We start from the raw sequence: 22,607 nt of genomic DNA on the forward strand, positions 1-22,607 counted from the left end.
TCGGGCAGTCGGTTCCAGGTGTACTGGATGCCCCTCCAAGTCAAAGCAAATTGTGGCCTGCACTCTCCTGCTGTGTTGCCCCACACAATGATATTGCTGACCGAGAAAAGTGGCCAGTGCTCTGTCTCTATACTGACTCATGGATGGTGGCAAATGCCCTGTGGGGGTGGTTGCAGCAATGGAAGTGCAGTGCTCAGCTGCCGACTGAGGTTAAACCATGACATCAGGACAATGAATCTAAATTGCCCTCAGAAATGATGGAGGCTCCATGTACTTGCAGGATGAAGACCAATCTGAAGAATACGTGGTGGGCTCAACAGCATCACTGTAAAGTAGACTCACTGCAGGCAAAGCAGCTTCATGGCAAAGATACTTTGTGAAAGATAAGAGTTATTTTTAAAAAGGCTGGTCTGCGTGAAACTCAAAGTGCAATAGGTTTATTTGGCAAATATAGACAGAGAAGCTTCCAGTACTGAATAATAATGGCAAGAGGACCATCAGTTTTGCAATCCTGAAAATCACTAGATTTAGACTCCTAAATAACTTCTTTTGAAAATATAAATTAGCCATCTAAATCACTTAGATCAATTATTTTAAAGGTATTTAGGTGCCAAGTCTCTCTAGAGTTAAGATATTTGACCATAAACAGGAAGTTTTGAATAGAATAGCCATGTAATTTCAAAAACCATTTCAAAATTAGAGCATACTGGCCAAGCAGAAAGAGCTGCTACCATAGTCAACCACATAAATAAATCATCAGCGTGATTGATCTCACTGGCCTTTAATCCCGATGGCTCTTTTCCCAGGCCACCTAGGACACTTTGTCCAGTATGTCAAGTCTAAAAGATAATAACTATTGTAGATAACCCAGCTATATACAGCCTTTAGATACAAATATCAGGGCATGTCCCTGCACAAGAACTATATTGTCCACTAGTTCAGGATGCCCCCAACTTTGGCATGGACAGACAAATAAAAGATATGAGGGCAAGAGGAGCTGCCCCTTGTATGATCTGTGCAAAATGAGAGGCAAGGACAGTCCATGCATCGGGGAAGGCTGGGGCAGGTCCCCCTGCACACTGAGCTGTGGAAAACTCCCTGAAGAAGGCAGAGCTATGAAATATCAAGGTACAGTTTCCCTCTTTCTCCTTTAAGCTTCTGGGGCCTCTAAGCAGCAAAACTCAGGCTGTACCTGGCCTCCTGACTTCACTTCAAGAGACCATAGTTAGACTGAGACTAAAGGGTCCAGGCTGGCTATGACTGCGCAGTAACACAGGCAGCACAAGAGCCTTTATTTCCTTCTCTTTGGATGGTAATGATTAAAATAGCTGATAAAGTGCAAAACCATGCATGAATAACCTGCGATCATAGCAACAGCCTGGTGCCAAGGAACTCTGTTAGCTGACCACCGTCGACTACCCAACACCAACTACTGTCTCTCTGCCCGCAGAGCCTTTCCTGGCTGATGGCATACTCCCGGTGAGAGGAGCAGAGGCAGAAGAGCAAGCAGGAAACCGCCACTGAAACCCTGCACAAAGTGAGGGAGTGTTGGAAGGAAAGATTTACAAACAAAATCTCACGCACAAGCATATTAAGTAGCAAAGGCGAAGTCATGAAGTGAGGGAGACTGTACAAGCACCAGTGTTTGCTGAGCTCAATGAAAGTGGTAACTGAACAGAAGGGTGGTGGGACAGGAAACATGAAAGGAGGTGTGAAGATGAGAAGCCAGCCCACAATACCAGAAGGTGGCATTACATAGTAACAACTGCAGATGATGTGGTTTTAGTGGCATATTGGACAGACCGTAAGGGTTGCAACTACAGGAGGAAAATGAAGACGAGAAAGTGGAGAAATGAGCTGGCATAGGGATTAACAATGCTGATAGAAAAGGAGACTGAAACGTTTGAGGTCACTCTGCAACTGGGGATCTCAGCTGAGTTGGCTCCTGACAGGAGTTGAAGGAGGAAGGGAACATGTGGCATTTGTTGTCCTGGAGAGGAACATCTTTCCAAACTACGTTACTAGCCACAAGATTAAGGCTTGGAAGAGAAGTCAAAAGTGCCTGGATGACTGAACTTACTTCACTCACATCTGCTATTCTTGGGTGATGTAGGCTTTGATCTATTCTATTTTAAATTACCTGATAATAAATTATCTACGTTATTAGTTAATGAATGTACCCCCAAAGAAATTATTTCAAGGAAATTATGTTTGCCTTCATATCATTGCTTGCTTGCCATATTGAAACAGCAACACTGAATAGTAATTATTATGGATAATGCAAATAACTGGAACAGGCCAATGGGATGGGGCAGCACTCAGAGGAGGGTGCGATGTCTTCACCAGATTTCATATGAGTGAGTCACTTTGCTTTTCTGTGTCATGTGTTGTCTGTTTATAGTACACCACTAACACCATCTCCTGGCCAGTTGGTGTCTGGAGTCAAATCTTTATGGAGGCTTGTGAGAGCCTGGAATGAAAGGTATTGCCAACCTAGAAGATACTATCTTTGCCATATGTTATATGCATTCGTATTCATTGACTTTATGTATGCCAAAATAATACCAAAAGAAACCCCACAGAATTTGATGTAGGGTGCAGGCATTTCAACTACTTTTTTTTTTTTTCCCAAAGGGTTTCCAGAAAGGTGTATCAGAATAGTCTGAAATCAGCTTATATTTTCAGAACTGACCATTGATTTGGATATACTTTGTTTTGGGGCCCACTGAGAAAACCAAAACTGAAATTAAGGAGAAGCCTGTGAAAACCAACCCTCTTCCAGTGTTTCAAGTTCAGCACTTTAAACCTTACACGCTTTCTGAAACATCACTAATGTATCTTCAGCACCTATTGCTATCAAAGATTCAGTATTACCTGTTCTTTTTACTCATTTTTTAGATATCAAGGCTATCTAGAGATGCAAGAATAACTCTTCAACTTTATGTGCTTTTGGTACAGCCAAACAGTCAAAAGACCAAGGTCTGTCCAGTTAACACTTACTGAATTTATCCAGCTTGTTTTCAAGCATTTAAGACAAGGCTTTGACATCTTCTTTATCTTTCAAAATCTTAAATATCTGTAGATGGCCAACATAGTATGTTAAGGAGTTACCTTGGTTATTGTTCATATATATCAATTGGCCCAGACACCTTTCATGTCAAAATCATTTAAGAACTGACTCACAACTCAAGGAAAACACCTTCTTAGCTTTGCCTTTAGAGACCGTATTTCCAGAAAAATCAACAGAATCAGTAACTTGTATTTTTGCCTTTAAATTAATTCAGGAACATAGGGTCAACTTCTAATTTTAGCTAATCCCAGAATAAAAAAACAGCAGCAGAGCCTCCTGCGTCATTAACAGCATAATCAATCTAGAGTCTTCAGCACAGTCTGTCCTAGAGAATTCAGTACTTAGAGCTACAGTGGCTTTCTGAGGAAAGCAACCCTATGAATCCCTTGGAAGGTAATCAGATTATTGTACTCCTGAGGGATTTTCATAGGAGAAGAGAACTGCAGTGTCATACTTTCTGGAATAGCTTGTAGGAAATAAATATTTTATTAATGTCTCTGGTGTATTATAATTGCAAACATTTTGCAAGTGACCACAATGCTCTGTTCAGCAAGCTTAGATTGAAATGATCACTTTCTGCAGAGTGCGTACTTCATCCGATTACATTACTGTGAGCCACACTAGAAGACAGAAACAGTAATTTTAAAAGCTAGCAAATAGTACTTATGTTCATCATATAAGATGGTCAAACTGATTTTGAGTGAATCAATGCAACGCCAGCTACAGCCCAGCAGAAGAAAAAGAAAAGGTGTCAACCTTCTCAAACTTGGCTATCAGAGGAAGCTTGTGAAAATCTCTGAAGAGCTGTCTATGGGCAGTAACACAGCCATCTTTTGCATTTGGTGTTTCAGTGATTCTCCAAGAAATCCTGTCTTCAAAGAGCCAATTAAAAAAGGAAGATCTGGTTTTTATTTGTGATTGGTTGAGTCATAAAGGAACAAGTATATGAATACTTGAGTGCCTGAAGCCTCTAGACTTGATTGCTCTGCTTCATCCCACTGCATGGAGTCTGTAACATCTCTCTACTACTATAAAACATGGTGAATGGAAAGAACCATCTCAATGTATATCATCATTAACGTGTTGGTGCAATTTGAAGAAAACTATATCCTTTAACTGATCTGAAATTTGGTCTGTTATCTATGGGAAGTCTTAGAAAGTGACCTTTTTGGATGCTGAATGCACTAAAGGCTATGTCTTGACAAAGTGGGAAGAAAAACTTTGTTTATGGCATCAGAAGAGGAAAATCCATTGAGACACTCAACTGGTGATGGACTGTGAGTCATCAAGTCATCGTTAATAAGCCATAAGGCCCAGTGTGAATGGTAAACTAACAAGCAGGGGGAGTTTAGTACTTTAGGTGGTAAAATAGCCTCTGAGATAAATGAGAGTCCTCTTTCCAGAATACATGGCCTGACAGTCCAGGCAATCGTCCTGCAGCTTCCCAGAAGGCTTTTCTTATTCACAGGACAGACCCATCCAAAGTTTGCTTGGATAGCTTCTCCTCCAAGCTGCTTAGTGTTTCAATGACACAGGGGAAATAAGAGCAGTATGGCCAGCTCAAGAGCCCTACAACGGGCTTTGCCTTTCTGTGGCTCAGTTCCATTATCTGCAAAACAGAGATCATGGTACTAAGATAGTGATAAGCATTATTACGATCACTTTACAAGCACAGCACAAGCTAATTAATACAGTTAAGTTTGATACATGTAGCTCTCAAAGCCACGTAATTCTTTATAACAAACAGATCCCTTTCACAGCAAGAGAGACTGTCTCCAAGCGTGATGCTATCAGACTACTGAAAAATCACAAACTTTTAAAAATGGGGACAACACTAGTATAATGGATACAGTGTGCTAAGAAAAGTAGGTCTAAGAATGAACTAGCGGGATTATGTAGCTCGGGAAACCAGAACGGTGATTCTAATCAGCAGCTGCTATGGATAGAAGTACAGAGGTTTGTGTTTGATTTGAGAGGGCAGCACTACAGATATTGAAAGATTATTTCATAGGGAAAACGAATGGATCTTAACTCTTCAAAGGATAGGAATTATGGTGAGCATTTCTAGAACCTGATTTTTACCAGTCCTTCACGTGTGCAATCCTATCCAGATCCCACAAAGCAGGTTTATAATTCAGCTGGCTCAGACCACCAGGTAATCAGGAAGTTGGAGACAGGCTCTGTAGCTCAGTTAAGGGTAGAGGTATTTTGGAGGGAGCTGGAGTACTCTGCGCTCCCAGGGCAATACAGATTGCAAATCTGAGGAAAAGTTTCTAGGCTTGGGAATGTGAACGGATGGAGGCACTTCCAAGCTATGTGGCAATCAAGTCCTTTATTGTAATTCTGCATTCCTCCTGCTTCTGAAATGTCTTTATCAGTTTGCCTCTGCATTTTTCTTTGCTTTGTTTCCTCTTACTTAACTATATTTTTAAAATAAGCAGCATAGACTTAGGGTCAGTTCCTCAGCAGTCAATGGAACTGCCACTGAGGGACACCAGAGGAGAAATTTGCCTTTAATATATTTTTAATGCCTCACTGCACTGCAGTCCTTCTTTTGTCAGCTTTTCTGTAGCAAAGCATGTACGCTGGGTGAGCAGCATTATTTATGGCCAACGCATCACGGCCAGGAATCAGGCAGAAGATCAGACAGCTGCTACAGACTCTTTCAAAGTTGCAGCGGCATACCCCAACCCAAGCTGAGAAACATCATATTGCTGCAACCTTCCCAGCACTAGTGGGATAACATCCAGAAAAGAGAGCATTACTGGAGCAAGAAGAGCAATGGTTACTGTGTCAGAGCCAGCTGCCAACCTGAGAAGATTAAACTAATAAATGACACAAAGAGTCCATTCTACCTTCTTTCTCACCTTCCTCTTAAAATCCTCTCCCCCACCCCCCGCCCCACACTGCCAAGAGATCAAGACCTGTTGTTGAGGTAACAAGAACTAAAAGGCTTACAACGTGTTATACAGGATGGCGTGGTTGAGATCCAAAAAAGCACTTAATTACCTCAGAAGCCATTTAGGCCACATTCAGGTGATTCCAGAATGTTATTCTGTTATTCCAGAATGTATTCTCAACAGAAAATGCCTGCAGTTCTGCTATGGCACATACCAAGTGGGACAGCAGTACTGATTACAGCTGAGCCCAGCAGCCACAGCCATGCTCTCTTCAAAGGACAGCTGGAGGAGACAGGCCTGGTGGTCAGAGCCCTTGCCCAGGACTATGGGAGATCCAGATGCAATTCTCCTCACCTGTAGAGTTCAAAGCTATCTTTCCCCAGAAGTGCTCTAACTTCTACCTAGAAGCTAGTTTTGGGCACTCAATGAACAATTTGAGGGTGCTGCGCTGACTGTAGCGGGCTCAGGCACGTGTGCCACAGAGCATGCAGGTGTGCTTAGACTTCCAAGGCAAACAAAAAATGAATGTCAAGCCAACTAGAGCAGTGTGCCTGGTTGGTCTCAATTCAGATGCCCACACACAGACATCCAGTGCCATTTAAGATGTCCTTGAGTATCCTGCCTGGCCTCCAGATCCCACTCCAAAAGCGCATGAGTCTCCCAGAGGTCCTGTGTCACAGCTGCAGATTATCTTGGCCACCTTACAGCAACCTGTTAATGCAATACATGCCTCGCTTAGGCAAATGAATCAAATACCTGGCAAGTTTAGGCATCTCCAAAAGGTGGCAGCCCAAGGATAGCTGTGGTCTCACATGACCAGCGTAAGTCATCAGTTCCAGTCTCGCAAGACCTGTTTTACGTGTCTCATGCCTTTATTAAATCAAGTCCCATGCCTTTATTAAATCAAGCCCCAAATACTTTTCCTGCATAACTAGCTAGCTCCAAGACAGCCCATAAAAAATATGCCAAATAAAACACTTACCCACACAAAGGGTTCAAGGAAACTCAGCTGGAAACCGATGCTTTGTTCCAACAGTAGTGAACTCCAGGCAGAACTTTGCTGGAGAAGCTTCCAAAGAATAGTACTCTGAATATGCTGGCAAAGCTAAACAGCAACAGGATGAGGCATTCAAATGAACGTGAAAAAACGTTATTTACTTCAGCCACAATTCTGTGCTCGGTGAGATTTGGTGTTGTAAATGTCTGTGTGAATGCCTCAGACAGCAGAAATGTCAAGGCAATGCTTCTTCAGCTGAGCGTCTGTGCTCACCCACACCCCAGGGAGTGCATGTACCAACAGCAGCACTGTCTCGTCAAGCACATGGCTGCAGGTGATTGCTGAAAAACTATGATTCAGTGTTGCGTAGTTACACAGACAGACAGGTGATGGATGAGGAAGGTTAGAGCAGGAGACTGCCTCTTCTGGTGGCCCAAACCTCCATCTCTAATTTTTATGTGACTCCCTCTTCCACAAACATGATTTCCTCTAAATTCCCATGCTTCTGATTTGTTTTGTGCAGTTATTGAAGAATGTCAGCCACCTGAGGACTTAGGGTGCAGGATATCTGTGGGTTCCAGGTGCTCTGTTATGCACCTGCACAGTTCTATCATCTGCTCACAAGGCTGAAACATCATAGAAATCATAGAATCATTTAGGTTGGAAAAGACCTTTAAGATCGAGTCCAACCGTAAACGTAACACTGCCAAGTCCACCACTAAACCATGTCCCTAAGTGCCACATCTACACATCTTTTACATACCTCCATGTGTGAGGTGGTGATGGTGACTCAATCATGTGCTGAAGTAAGTGATCAACCACGTGCCATGAGTAACTAACTATTGGAAAGGTATTTATTCCATTAAAGGCAAAACAATGCTGAAATCCATAAGGTATTTATGACTTGAGGCAATGAGTCCACACAGCACAGCTCACTGTAGACTTAGGATCCAGGACAAGTTTGACTGTACCAACACAGTGCCGCATTCCCAACAGGACCCATTAACTCACATCAGGCCCAATATAGATGCAGTTACCATGCTCCCAGACCCAGCACGGATGTCTCCACACCTGTGGGATAAATACACTCCTTATCTCAGACAAAACTGCGTATGCCGGGTTTTGGTGCATGGTTGGAAACACCATTATCAATACATTGCAGCCTCTAGGTGAGTGTCACCACGTCTCACTCCTCCTGGAATCAGCTAGCTGTCTCCATTGATCCTCATTACCCCATAATGTCCTTCCATATAGCTAAGGGGCTCTTCGGGTTTATTGTCTTATCCAAAACAATGAAAATCGGATGTCACGATATCCTTTGCAGATTCAAACCTCGTTTTATTAATGTAAGAACCAGACAGTAGATATTCGCACAGCTTTCCATCACAATGCAAAGAACAAAGCTGGAGAGACAAGCTGCCCTTGTAGGTGAAATTCACAATAAGCTCTTCATTTGCTCTTTGTCAAAATCTTTACAGATACTTAGGTTGCCGAGATTATTCAATGGGCTTGGGAAGAGTCAGGGAAATGCAACAAACCTCAATGGTCTGCTTTGCAATTTAATGGCTTTCCTTTTTCTGTGTGCACAATTACTGAGAGAAACCTAACCCTTCCCCAAGCCTTCACCTTTGATCAGAGCAGGTATCAAATGCTGTTTGGCTTAGGTACATTTTGTGCTTGTTTCTTATGCAAATGCAAACTACTATACACCAGCTGGCACTTTTGCCAAATTTGTTTCATGGATTTCATTCTGTTTTCTACCTTTCACCTAAAAGGGGTATTATGTACATGGAGATTACTTTTCTGTGAGAAGATAGTGAGAGATTTATTTTCTTTCAAAAATTATGGGACTAGATCCATCTTGGAGTAATTCCACTGAAACCTGTAGCCTTACACCAATGATTATTTAATTACATTATTTGCTAAAAATCATCAGGACAAAGCTAATCTGTGTTTCAAGCGCTTTGTTAATGTTGTGGCGAGATTGACCACTTACATCATTTTTAGCAAGGCATTTACACTATGCCTAATCAAGGTTAGTCAAATATGCTCCAAATCAGCCCTACGTGGGCAGACCTGAGAGAGTAAGTCCAATGCCAGGGCTGAATCTGATCCCTTGAGCTTGAAGAAATGGTTTGTACAAGGTCGTGAGGCCTTTCTCATGCCCAAAGTCACAAGTTTTCTCCTGCAAACCCTCCCCTTGTTTCTGGGTTGTATATACTTGACAACAGGGTGGCTCATAATGTCTCACCAGTCCCCGGTTTCAGGTTCCAGACCAAATACACACTCACACACAGAAAGACAAAAATAAGTGAATGTTTACACAGTCTCTATTCAGTCAGAGTTGGGCTTTGGAAATAAAATTTGGGCCTCAGTGCCTGTGAAGGATTTGGGGTGAGGGTATAAAACAGACACCTGGAGTTAAATCTTCCTTATTTTAGGATTTCTGATGAGGATAATCCCTAGTTAGGTCACACCAAATCATTTATGAGCTTTGGTTCTTGTTCAGTGGATTATTCTTTAATTCAATTAAAATAACAAGCCTTGACCAACGGATTTTATCCATGTGTACATCTTTAAGTAATCTCATTTAAATCAGAATGTGATGGCTTGTAGGATTTGGCTCACAAGAATAGTGGGAGCAGCCTGTTTTACATTATGGGCTCTGTGTCGCAATCCTTACAAAGCTTCAGGTCTAGCTTCAGGTTTATTATTTAAACTAAACACAGAACTTTATAGGCTTTTTAACCTTTCTTTAGAGCTTTGGATCAGTTTGCAAGAAGCAGAAGTCACTCTAATTATTTATAAACATTTTCATCTCATTGTAGATTCACCGTCACACCATCATTGCTGGGTGAGAGCTAGCATCCCTTACAATGCACAGTGTAGTCATGGCCATGCTTTGCTAATGCCATCTGGCTTGAGACACCCCTTGCAGTCTGGAGTTAGAATAGTGAGTGTTATCCTGAAGGTGGGCCCATAAATCTCACCCACAGGAGCACCCAGAGCAGTGAGGTGACTCCTTGCCTAGCATCTCGGGTTAAGGTCAGGGCCACTGTGCTCTTCCATCCCACTCCCTCCTCCCTCAAAAACTCCAGACTAATGACAACTGGAACAGCTTTACTACTGCATAACCCCATATGCCAAAAGTTGCTTGAGAGAGGGCAGACCCACACCATACCCCTGCCACGGATGGGGCAGAATGAGGCTCTGTCCATTGGGATAACTCCATAGAAGACGACACCAAAATCACCTCTGACCACAGGACTGGGTCCCACAGGCAAGGTCAGTGAGATCCTCTGTGTTTTGTGGCTCAAGCCAGAGATCAGAGCATATGTAACTCAACAGCACTCAGATCTGGGTGGATACACACGTGCCCAAAGTTGAGGTCATGCCAGCTTACATGACAAGACTGTTTACGGCCCACGTTTTTTATGCAGGCATATAAAATAGCAGTAGCATACCCAAGTGCTTTTTCTGGGCCTATCACTAAATGCTAACACAAACAGGATGTAATAGGTCGCCAGAAAATTTCACCAGCTGACCAAGACTGTCATACGGCAACCACATGACTGATGGTCATATGAAGAGCAAATTTGTTTCAGTTTTCTGTGCAATGGTCAATTTTACACATTCCATAGTGTAATATTTAATGTATATTATAGTTTTATACACACATAGTATTATGCATTATAATTATCTAGCATGATACTTAGGCTTATGGAAGATCCTACCTAAACTCAGATTACATGCATGTGAACTTTTAGAAAAAATAAGTAAATAAAACAACCCCAAAGGTGGTATATCATCTGTGGAAATTACTTTTGTCCACTTGACGTTGTCAAGAAGCCATTCAAGACAGGCATCTAATTCCTATAAATACATTTTCACTGAATTCTAGAAGGCAGCTGTTGTTTCACCTGTGCAGAAATTCTACATTTCCCTAATTAACTTGTAAAACAAAAATTTTGTGCCAGTTTTATACCTTCAGCAGGTTTCCATTCAACTATTTTCGAGATCTGTAAAAAGCCACCATAGAAAGACTTTTAAAAAATCAAATAGCAGCAATACAGTCCCATCTAGGGGAAGTGAACTGCTTTTCTATAACTCTTTTTTTCCCTCCCACACTGGACAATACTGGCGGGTTGAGATTTAAGCAGAGATGGGCTCCTTTTACAAGATTGCTTATATAAAGCGAAGATAACGCCAGCTGGGTTCATTTGAAAGAGGACATCTTGGGAAGAGCTGACAGTGCAGCTATTGGAATAAGACCGGAATGAAAATCTGAAATACTTAGCCTCTTCCTAATAGTAGGTATTATACTTAATTTCTTGTAGAATGCATAGGATTATAATTCGAAGGAATTGTCACTGAAATGTACTATATGAGCCTTTTATAAATATATATTTTTGAATAGAGGCTGAATGAAAATGTTGAAATTTATTGTTTTTGTTGGAAATACTTAATCAAGAAGATTTTTTTTCTTTACTTAAATGATATTTGTTACTTCTGACAGTCTGCCCAGTGATGTATATATGAGGGCAGACACTGACGAGTGTCTACAAAGGGAAAATATGAGAACTCCAGTCCCAATCCCACAGGCTGTACACGCTTCTCCCTGTGGGAAACAGCTTGCAGGTTTGAGGCCTGAAGTGGAAATGTAAATTACTGCTCTGTATGTTTTCCTGAAAACTCATCATTTAGCAGCAAAGGAGAAAATGCATAATTTACCAAACCTGAGCTACGTGAAGTTAAGATTATATACATCAGGATAGCCATCAACACAGAGAATAGTTTCAGCATTTAATTTATAAGCACAATATGTATGTTATTGCATCGTATTTCTTCTAGTAATTTCTATTCTTTCTTTTTTCAGATCCCATTGTTTCAGTTTCATTTGGTTATATTAACACTTTAGGTTTAGACTCTTTACAAGAACAAAGAAAACCTAGAATAATTCAAAGCCACCACTAAACTGAAATAGTGAAATTGTCACAATAGTGACGCAGCAATAATAATGGTCTTGGAAATACTTATCCTGTAGATGCAATTAAGTTGGGTGACAGAATATCAGTAATGTTATTTGTTTTTCTCTGCAAGAAGAACATGTTTAACAGTAGCTATAGTTTTGGGTCTGCAGCCAATGCATTTTTTTTATTTCCAATTTTAAAGACAATTTCAGCTTTTATTCCCTGTGTCCTCAGATCATTGCAAGAAATGGTGACTCTTACTATTTATCTGCTGGTCATCTTGGCTCAAGCTCTTGCGGGGCCTTGCAATCCAAATAAAGCAGGTAAAATAACTTAAGCCTCCTGTGATCTTCTCTTGTAATTAAGCTGCCAAAGAGGTTTTTTTTCTATTTAAAAATTGAAAGGTTTTTCTTCAGAAAGTTAAACTGTAGATTCTGGAGAGCTAATCCTTACATTTCTTTTATTGATCTGCTTTCAGCTAGCACAGTAAAGCAAGCACCATGAAAGTCCTAGCCCCACAGAGAATTAGGCATATGCTTAACTCTGTGCAATAATCATAGTGCAATAAAGTTAAGCACAAGCAGAATTCAGGCATAAAATGGCAAAGAAAACAATAACAGTTAGAAATTATCTGCAATAGCAGAGGATAGATACAGCAGATCTTCGCTGCCCAAGCTGGGCTTTAGCCCCACTGAGTGCAGTCAGATGACTAGTAGTGAATGAATGTGCTGGGCTGAACTCCTGAACCGCACTGCTATATTAAACAAGAAAAAACAAAAATCGTTGAAGCTAAGGCCCTACTTGCACGCTGATTTCTGCCTAGAAACTCAAATGATCTGGTGCCAGACAGACCTATAATGTAGAATTCACTACAATTAAGAAATGTGCTTTAGAAATGCGTTGGAATACGCCTCAATATAGAGTGTTTGCTTGGTATGTGCGTGACTGGTGTCAGACTACTGCCAGTAATTTCATGGTATATCTTAAGTATTTGGGCCCTCTAGCCATTTATTTCAGTACCTTCATTTGCAAAAGCAGTTTCTCTGAACTGCAGGAATTTTGATAGCTGTAAAGTTGCCAGAGTTACAAATCTGACCATCGACACAAGCAGAATCACCTTGCATGTGCTGAAGGTTTGTTGAGCAGAAAGGAGCGAGTTGTTAAGGTCCCTATTTGACTTTCTCTGAGTATTCCCTAACCTTCTGCAGACATGGAAAGGCTGCAAAATCAGGCTTTTATCATAAAAATGAGAGTGTCAAGGGCTTTAAAAGAAATAATTGAATAATTCCAGGTAGGGTGTCTTTTTTCTGACTGTAGTAATTGGAAGTCTTTCTCAATTTTCAGGTCACTAACGGTTAGTCAATATTTGCCCTTTAAATTCCCATCAGACATTCAAATTCCTACTACCTGATTCTCTTTGAAAAATGTCCAATTCTGCTATCATGAAGCAATCGGTCTGTAAGTTATGATGTTCAATATTCGTGGTTGTATTAGCAATCACCATGTTTGCAAACATATTGCACTGCTATTAACCATCGCTGTTAACAGGGCTAGGATTTCGGTTCATTAACTATTGCTATTAACAGGGCTAGGCTTTTCAGTTCATTTATTATTGCCATTAACAGTGCTAGGCTTTTAGGTTCATTTTTAGATCTTAGCTTTTAACTTGAGAATTCTAAAAATTCAGTTTGCGCTGGCACTGCAATGCCAGTGCAAGGAGAGAAAGGGCGGAATATGTATTGTGGCCTAGATCTAACACCGCTACAAAAAGGTGCACATCTACTGAAGCCTAACAAAAAGCTTCACCCATATTATTTTTACAGAGTCAGTGGTGTTACAGAAGCCAGCTCTGCAGCATAATCTGACAGATTTCAGTGCAGCAATTTTTCACTTCAGGTTTCTCAGCAGTGTCTCTGCTCCTCAATCAACTATTCCAGAAAGATAAAAAATTTACATGAAGTTCTGCATTGATTAGAAGGCAAAGGCCAAACTCTTCCACAGAGGACAGAATTTAGCAACCCAAAGGTCAGTTTTGTGTAGCAAAAGCTGCTCACGTTAGGGGACCTTCCAGCACACACTGCTGCTCACAGAAGTTTAATCCCCATGGAAAGTAGGTGTGCAGACCCACCTCTTTGAAAGAAAAACACTACTGAATATCACTCTAGGTGTATTATTTTCCTTTCAGATGTAATTCTGGTATACTGCTATCCTAAAACCATCATTACCAAAATTCCGGAGTGTCCTTACGGATGGGAGGTTAATCAGCTGGCACTTGGAGGCATTTGCTACAATGGGATCCACGATTCAGGATATTACCAATTCATAATCCCGGACCTGTCACCTAAAAACAAATCATACTGTGGGACGCAGTCAGAGGTAAGACTATCAAGGTCAACATTTCTGAGCTGGACTCAGAAGTCGGCTGGACTCACTTGAGAGAGTCCCGTTTGCTTCAGCTTGGAGTGGGCTTTAAGTACTGATGGAAAGAGGAGGCAAACTCCAGTGTCAGGGAGAAGGAAGAATCAAATAGTCGTGCTTTGCATCTACAGGCAAAATACTCACAGGCTTAGTGATATTAGTCTGTGTGTTAGTCGCCCATTTGCACCTGTATTACACAGAACATATATATAGTAAGGCATATATATATATAGGCAGCACAGCATATGTGCGATATGCTGCAGCAAGAGCTACAAAACCGTGTTTCCTTGGGGATGGTGTTTTGTCACCAGGTAGAATCTTCATGTTTCAAAGTACGAAGTTGTTCTTGATGCCTCAGAGACTCAGTGCTGCCTACATTTCTGTCTCACCATCCACAGTTTAAGAACCCCGTTTATCACTTCTACAACTCCATCGTCTCCAATGACTCCTCAGTAATTGTAAAGAGCCAGCCTGTGAATTACTCATTCACCTGCACATACAACGCCAACTACCTGGTGAACCAGGCTGCCTTTGACCAAAGGTATGTCCTCTTCTGGGAGTGCGTCTCACCCCGTTTTCAACACCATGTCTCACTCATACAGAAACTTTGTTATGTCCCCAGGGTGGCCACTGTCCATGTGAAGAATGGAAGCTCAGGCTCATTTGAAAGTCAGTTGTCCCTCAACTTCTACTCTGTAAGTGCTCTTCGCCACCCAGCTTTTCGTCTTCACCTTCCACAGGCTTCAGCCTAAGAGCTGGAAAAAAGGGCTGCTGCTCCTGACTTTTATGTGTCATGGAGCACATTACTAGCCTGGAACAGATAATTACAGCGAGGTTTGCAGGGGTCCTTCTTTCTGCTGATTGACAGGGATATACTTAAACTGAACAGAGCAGACACATGCCACCTGCTCTTTTAATCCCTCCAAATCAGGCAGATTTTTCTGCTGAGAGGTACATTTCTAACATGCTGACAGGTTTTATAAGAAAAAGCAGAACTTGCTTGTAGTCCCACTCAAAGAACAGCATGCATCTGCAGGCACTGCTGCTATGACATAGTCTCTATAGATACAGCAAAGCTCCATGCATTTCTTTTGCAGTTTGCTTCCTGGTCCTCTTACCTGACAGATATTTCGTGTTCCCCAGAGATCTTTAGGTCATGCTGGAATTTTATTTTATTTCCAACAAATTATCATCCCTGTATATCAGGCCAATCCCTCTCCTCCCCACAGCTCTGTTGTGCTGCTGGAGCAGCCAGCTCCTGATCCTGGAGTCTTTTTTCCACCAAAGCACAGTCAAAAGCACCAAAGCCGCCTCTCTATTTTAGCAGAGCTAGAAAAAGCACAACTAATAACATACTGTGTTAAATTTATAGGCCAGGTGGAGGGAGTGTATAGCACAAGGTGGACTGATGGAAATCTCTCCCCCCACACCCTGCATTTTGGGCACCAATTGATCACTAAACATTTTGGCAGCCTTGGGATGCCATGTGAAAACCCGTGTGGTCTTTTTTTCTGATATATAGCACACTGGTAGTATACGCTGGCAATGTTCCAGGAGATACCACACTGCTCCTGTCAACTCCTGACAGAATGGCTGCAAAAACAAATGACGGACAGTGAGCAATGGATCTCTGGTACTTTTTTTTTTCTTTCTTTTTCCGAATGACTGTTTTGTTCTAATGGCCATGGGGCTCCCAGGAGTCAAGGAGTGAGCGGCTGAACTATTACTAAGACATTTTCCCACTGAGCACAAGCGCAGAACAAGCTCAGAAAGCTAATAGACTACTCCTTTGTTATTTTGTTCACATTTTCACTGGGGAGAAAAGGTTAATTTCAATGAAATGTTCTTTTTTTTTTTTTCCTGGCAAAGTGGAAGTAAAAGATTTATTTTCCCTTGCTATTCATCTCTGCTGCTGCCTGACACAGCCGTCTGCCTCCAGTGGGCCATACTTCCAGGTGCTTCATGTGCCCATTTCCTCATCCAGAAGCAGCGCCCAAGCTGCAGCGTAACCCAGTGGAAACACTTCAGTCTTACCTGCCCTTTAGCTTGTGACACACCATTAACAGCAAAGGACCGTGAGGCAGCATGAGGGACTGGAGTCTGAATGGAAATCAGACCTTCAACACTGAAACATGTTGTGAAGAAAAGCAAGATAGTACCCTAAAACAGTGTACAGCAATAGAGTTCGGAAAAAGAAGCACTATAGCAGGTTCAACTCATTTTAGCACAAGGACTGATAAGAGTTTTGTGACAGTACTTCTGCAAGTTCTCTCCTTTGAGAGAAATCTTTAGTTAAATAAGAATTTCTCAGGGCACTTAACAGCCATGGATCACTAATCTAAACACAGCCTTAAGCCTTAACTTCAGTGCATCCATTTAGATTGGACGTGAGGAAAAATGTCTTTACTGAAAGAGTGGTTAAACATTGGAACAGGCTGCCCAGGGAAGTGGTGGAGTCCCCATCCCTGGACGTATTTAAAAGACGTGTAGATGAGGCACTTAGGGACACGGTTTAGTGGGCATGGTGGTGTTGGGTTGACAGTTGGACTCAATGATCTTAGAGGTCTCTTCCAACCTTAATGATTCTATGATCCAATCTATCAGGATGTTGCAGTGGGAATACTATAGTGCCTCCCAGCCACCTTGCCGTGTAGGTGAGGAAAGGTACATAAGAAAATCAGTATCAGGGAACTGAGCAAGCACATCAGGGAAAGACAGTCCAACACCTCCAGAACTACATATACCTGAATCCTGCTGTGTAGATTTAACTAAGTAAACCAATGCTATGACTAAACATGTTACTTTTTATATGTTTCTGGTGCTAGCTTCATTATGATCTTATGCAGTAAAAAGCAGCAGGATTTAAGGTAGGTACTTCAGTGTTTTTGTAACCAAACTTTTTCACCTGAGCACCTCACACTGCACTACTTTGAGCAGGCTGGCTTTTTAGCGGATGAATGACTATAGCTGGCAGAGGTCTTTCTGCACAGTCGTGCCCCCTCAGCTCTCACCATGCTGGCCACCACAAGTATAAATCATGCAGTGCTGAACCTTTGCGTATGGGCACGTGATTTCTGCTTGTCTTCATTCCTTTTCCCTGACACGTGGCCATCTCCCAACCCCACTCCCATTCCATAGAGTCATCCCCAGTCCCTCACTCCCACCAGCTTCCCCCACCACCTCTGGTGTACCAGAAGCAGCAGCAAGCTTGCTTCCCACCCATGCTGTGATATAACACATACCACAACCCAAATAGCATCAAATTCTGTCACTTATTATCATTATAAGCCAAACATTAACAAAAAGATTTTTAAACACCGTCTTGAGCTTGCAATAGTCCTACTACTAGGTGTAGAGTTTGGAGCTTGCAGGTAATAAGAACCCAGACTTTTGGAGTCCATCTCTTCAGAGCTGTCTGAAGTTGCCACATGCCTTTACTTTGCATGTTACTAGTAACGTATGATGTCTTTCTCTTTATCTTTCAAAGAATGCCAAGTTTTCAAGTATAAAAGAAGCCCCTTTCATCATTGAAACATCAGAAATTGGTTCTGACATATTTGCTGGAGTGGAAGCTAAGGGCTTAAGTGACAGGTAGGCAAGAGAAGGAGTAATTAATAAATTGGCAATCAGGACATTCCTTGCTAATCTGGGGTTTGTGTCTCCCCAGGTTCAAAGTTGTTCTCAACAACTGCTGGGCAACTCCCTCCTCGGAGTATTTCTACCAGATCCACTGGCCTCTGATCACCAAGGGGTAGGTGCTGGTGGGACACAGGGGAGCACCTCTGCCCAGCCGAGCCCCGAGGATGACAGAAAGTCAGGGGCTGGGGAATGAGGGAGCAAAAGAGAAGCTGGCCCACAGCAGGGCAAATGCATCCATCAGACTGAGACCTCAGGAGATGCTTCACTGAAGCCATGTAGGCTCTGACGCTGCTTCTCCATACACAACACAGGTGTGCCACAGACAACTCCATCCTTGTGCATGAGAATGGAAAAACGAGCCGAGCGACATTCCAGTTCAATGCTTTCCGCTTCCGTAACATCCCTAAGCTGTCCAAGGTCTGGCTGCACTGCGAGACGCATGTCTGCGACAGCGAGAAGTTCTCCTGTCCAGTGGTAAGGCCTCCCTCCCAGAGAAACACGTGGTACTAAATTTAGACAGAGGATGTCGAGACCTTCCTGAGGGCCTGTTGCGTGCAGAGCCAGTGCCAGAGCTTTCAGTAGATGGAGCCACCGCCATGCAGGAACCTGAGTGGCCAGCTGTGCACCCTGACCCCTGTCATGCCACAAGTGCTGTATGCAACATTGGGCAACTTGTTTAAATGTATTGAGAAATAATGTAGCACTTTAAAAACTCAGTCCTCGTCAATATCCCAGACTACAGTCCTGTCTGACAAACAGCTACAGCTAAACACAAGCCTAGAAAAAAGGAGAAAGTAGAGCTTTTTCCATTTTACCAAATACCTTGGTGCTGAGGCCACCCTGGGGGCAGCGGGAGAACCTGGCTCAAAGCTCACCGCTAGTCAAATGAAATCTCCCAGTCCCCCTTCCCAGGGAAAGTCCCCTCTGCTATCCTGCAGTGCTGCAGTAAGTTACTGCTCTTGCAGCCGTCCTATTCTGTGTAAAATACACAAATTGTCACTGGAGCAGGAACTGAGGTCAAAGAGTAGGTTCCTGTGACCTTAGGTGGGAATGAGGTGGGGGTGCTATACAGGCATGTTATTTAGCATGGGGAGGTGCGCACTGCTCGCACCAACTGATGCAAGGGTGAGGGTTACTAAAGTGTCTTTCTTTAAAGACTTCCCTCTCTCTCCTTCACTAAGTCAGAGCTTCGCTATTCTTTCTCTTATGAAATGAATGTGTCATTGCTATAAAATGAAGTCAAATTTTATTTAACCTGAAATGAAAGTCCAAAATACTCCTTGGCCGACATCCTGTTGTTTCAGCAACAAATATTTCTTGCTGGAGAACAGAAAGCATCACTCCTGTGAAACCAACTTTTCTTTCTAAACCCCTTCTCAGTCCAGGAGCCAAATTAAGATAGCAGTTTATTACCCAGCCTCAGTGCTAAGCAGGGGGCACCGATTTGTGCAAAACTTCCATGTTTGACAAAAATGCATTGTTAGAAATTCTACGTTTCAAAGGCAAAATAAAAAACTCTGGGCTTAGATTTAGTTGTTTGTTTTTAAAGATTTCTTCAACTTTTTATCCAGCCACAGACCAGGGTTAAAAGAATACACAAAACCAGTACTCCATATCTGCCTTTCTGACAGTACTGCAAAACATCTACATCATCCTTTCAGGCACAGGGTGGAATTCCCTCCTCACCCTCCAGTGTAGGATAATTTCTCGATCAGGCTAGCATCCCCTGAGTCCACTTCCAACCCAAAAATGCAGCTGGTGGTCTGCTGTAATTAAGGTTGAACCAAGCTGGGGGTCTATGCTTACAAGCAACTCATAACCAGACTTACCACATGCTGAGTCTGAAAAAAAAAAATGCCCACAGCTGGGGATCTGCAGAGGTCAGGGGACGGACAAGGACCTTTAATCTGTAGAGCACTGCCTCCAATACAAACCTTGTCAGCTGTGACAGGCATCATTAGTGTTGGACATGAGATGATCTATATGGAAGGGATTTGGTGCTTCCTGTTTCTACCCAATGGGCAACAATTATAATTAGCAATAAACAACAACAGAAGCCTTCATAGACGTCACGGGTTAAATAGATGGAGCTCAGCTCCCCCCTTCTTTCTTGACAAGAGTTTTGTTTAAGGCAGGGTGGAAAGGGCAGCCCAGGAGGACCTGTGATTAGCAAGCAGACTCCCATCTGGGCTCCTGCCATCTCACAACTGAAAAGAGCACTTACACTGACAGTCACTGGAAGAGCTGTGGCACACCAAAATCCTCAGAAAATGCAGTGCAAAGACTCTCCTTAAATCTCCCCTGCACCAAAAAAACCCCAATAATTACAGGAAAAAAAATCCCTAGAAAATATGCAGCAATATTGACACAGATTTAATTTCCTTGGTTGGAAACATGAGAATTGGGTTTGGATTTTTTTATTTTTAATGTTTTTAGTATACATGGCTTTCTCTCTGATCTCTTGAGACATGCGACAAACGAAAACAGCGCATGGAACAAACCGGAGGTGTTTTAGTGGCGGAGATCACTGTACGCAGTAAGTGACTGGGTTGCTGGGGTGTTTCTCCCTTTGGGAAGCAATGAAGTTGGGAGCCACCCGTGGCTCGCAGCGTAGGAGCAAGCAGAGGGAGCTGAAGGCCTCTGTCAGAGCCCTTTCCCCCATGCCAGCAGGAGTCTTGAACAGAAGTTGGTCCCCTCCAGGCTCAGAGCTCTAGCAGAAGAGCTCAGTGAAACTCTCCTCATTTACAAAGTAAGTGAAGCGACCCATTTGGCATTAATGATAAATGGCCAAACCACTTACACACCAAGTTAGCAATGTAAACTCTGCTCACCTGCATTTGACCTCAGCAACAGCCCAGACAAGCTCTGATAGATTGCACATGCCTGGGAGAGAGGTCAGGCTTAGGAGCAGCAAGAAAGCTTTTCTTCACACTGTGGGTTGGTACTTCAGCATACCCATAACTCTGGTAGGTTAACCCTTCGTGCCTATCCCTCCTGATACACAAATTGAACGGCCATCAGGTTTCCCCATTATAAAACAATGCCTGTTTTCTCTAACTGCTGCCTCCTGGAGGCACCAAGAATTTCTCCCTGAGCTGGTTTAATTCTGCAGATCCAGTACATCTTTTGAAACAGGTCCTTGGAACAAGGTATGCCTAAATCATGTTTTCACTAGAGCCCTTTATACTAGTTTATCAACTACATCCACACCAATCTGAAAGCCAATTTAAAATTACAAATACATGTAAAGCAGCATTATTACAATTCAGTATGTTGCACCACTAAAACCCCATCAATTTTAGAAGATAAAAGAACTGAGGATCCTTTTATAACTTCAGACAGTAAAGCCAGGAGGAAGAAATATCCAGAATTTCAAAATGTGGCAAATGTTATCTATTCAGCTTTTACAAAGCACGCTGGTGCACTTTGCCCTATTTTAAAAATGCCATCCCAATGTTATCTTTTTCTCTTATTTTATACAGGCAAAGGTTTATCCAGATTTTACAGAGTCTCAGGTAAATAGCAAAGTATGACAATGAAAATATCAATCCCAAATATGGATTTTGAGTGACTCTGTCAACATAAAACCCACAGCTCAAAGAAAGAGCTGAAAAATCTGGTAAATTTGACAGAAAGGGAGATATTTCAAGATGAAATTTTATTTCTCAACATTATACACTTTGTTTTCCTCCTTTTGGCACATCCCTCACTCTGGACAATAAAATCATACCAGTAACTTCTAATACTGAACATTACTTTCTCTTATTCTCACACCCTCTTCCCAAAAAGAAACAAGCACATTTCACCGGGTTAACAGAGATGTCTGAAAGCATTTCTATTTGGAGAGGGTTTGAAAAAGGCCTTTCAAATTCTATTTGTTAAAACTTGATATGGTGACAGAGCCACATTAGGGGCATGCAGTTGCATTGATGGGGGTGGGAAGAGAACATGAAAGGCAGCTGATAGGGAAGTACTCACATTTAGTCTGTGTTTCTCTTGCAGATATCATCTTCCTCCTACTCTTTGCGATTGGATTTTGTGCTGTTTTATTATAAAACACAGCCCAGCTGTGTTTCTTAACTTTTCCCAATCCTCTTTGGACCTGGACTTCTTTACTAAAGATGTTTATTTTACAGAGGAAAAATGAAAGTCTCAAAAAAATCCTTGTGTACCATTTTACCAGATAAATAAAACATTCCATGAGCTTTGTGCCTCAAATACTGGAGAATCCTAAAGCAGATTTGCCTTTCCCCACTCTCTGCAGGCATTTTAAACTAGTGAAAACCCAAGAGTTATGTATTCTACTGATGCCTCCTTTGAAAGAGTTGTGATGCAACAGTACTTGTTTCTATAAGGAACATAGGGATATGCAAACTCAGCAGTTTTCAATGCCAAATTTACCTTCAGGGTCCCCCTTCCCTGTCAGTCTCAGTGTGGTACCAAACTCCCCTCCAGGCCTGGTCTTGCAAGGTCCTAGCTTGATCTGCGAAGCCTTTGAACAAGAGGAAAACTAACCTAACACGTCAAGGATGGGAGAAAAGGATGCTTTTTATGTAGCAATAGTTAGAAGGTCCTCAGAATTAATTACCTGACACTTCTTTCCTGCTTCTTAG

At 42.2% G+C, this 22,607-nt stretch overlaps 1 protein-coding gene across 1 annotated transcript; it reads left to right on the forward strand.

The window, feature by feature from the left end:
* Window positions 1-12,184: 12,184 nt before the first annotated feature.
* On the forward strand, window positions 12,185-22,049 carry TECTB (tectorin beta). The gene is made up of 10 exons (XM_009277868.1): window positions 12,185-12,260; window positions 14,123-14,313; window positions 14,754-14,896; window positions 14,978-15,050; window positions 17,843-17,946; window positions 18,023-18,106; window positions 18,306-18,468; window positions 20,461-20,530; window positions 21,477-21,509; window positions 21,997-22,049. Exons 1-10 carry the CDS (start codon window positions 12,185-12,187, stop codon window positions 22,047-22,049), a joined length of 990 nt encoding a protein of 329 aa, XP_009276143.1.
* The last annotated feature ends 558 nt before the right edge of the window (window positions 22,050-22,607 follow it).

Source organism: Aptenodytes forsteri, unplaced genomic scaffold, assembly GCF_000699145.1.
Source record: "Aptenodytes forsteri isolate BGI_AS27 unplaced genomic scaffold, ASM69914v1 Scaffold15, whole genome shotgun sequence".
Classification (NCBI taxonomy): domain Eukaryota; kingdom Metazoa; phylum Chordata; class Aves; order Sphenisciformes; family Spheniscidae; genus Aptenodytes; species Aptenodytes forsteri.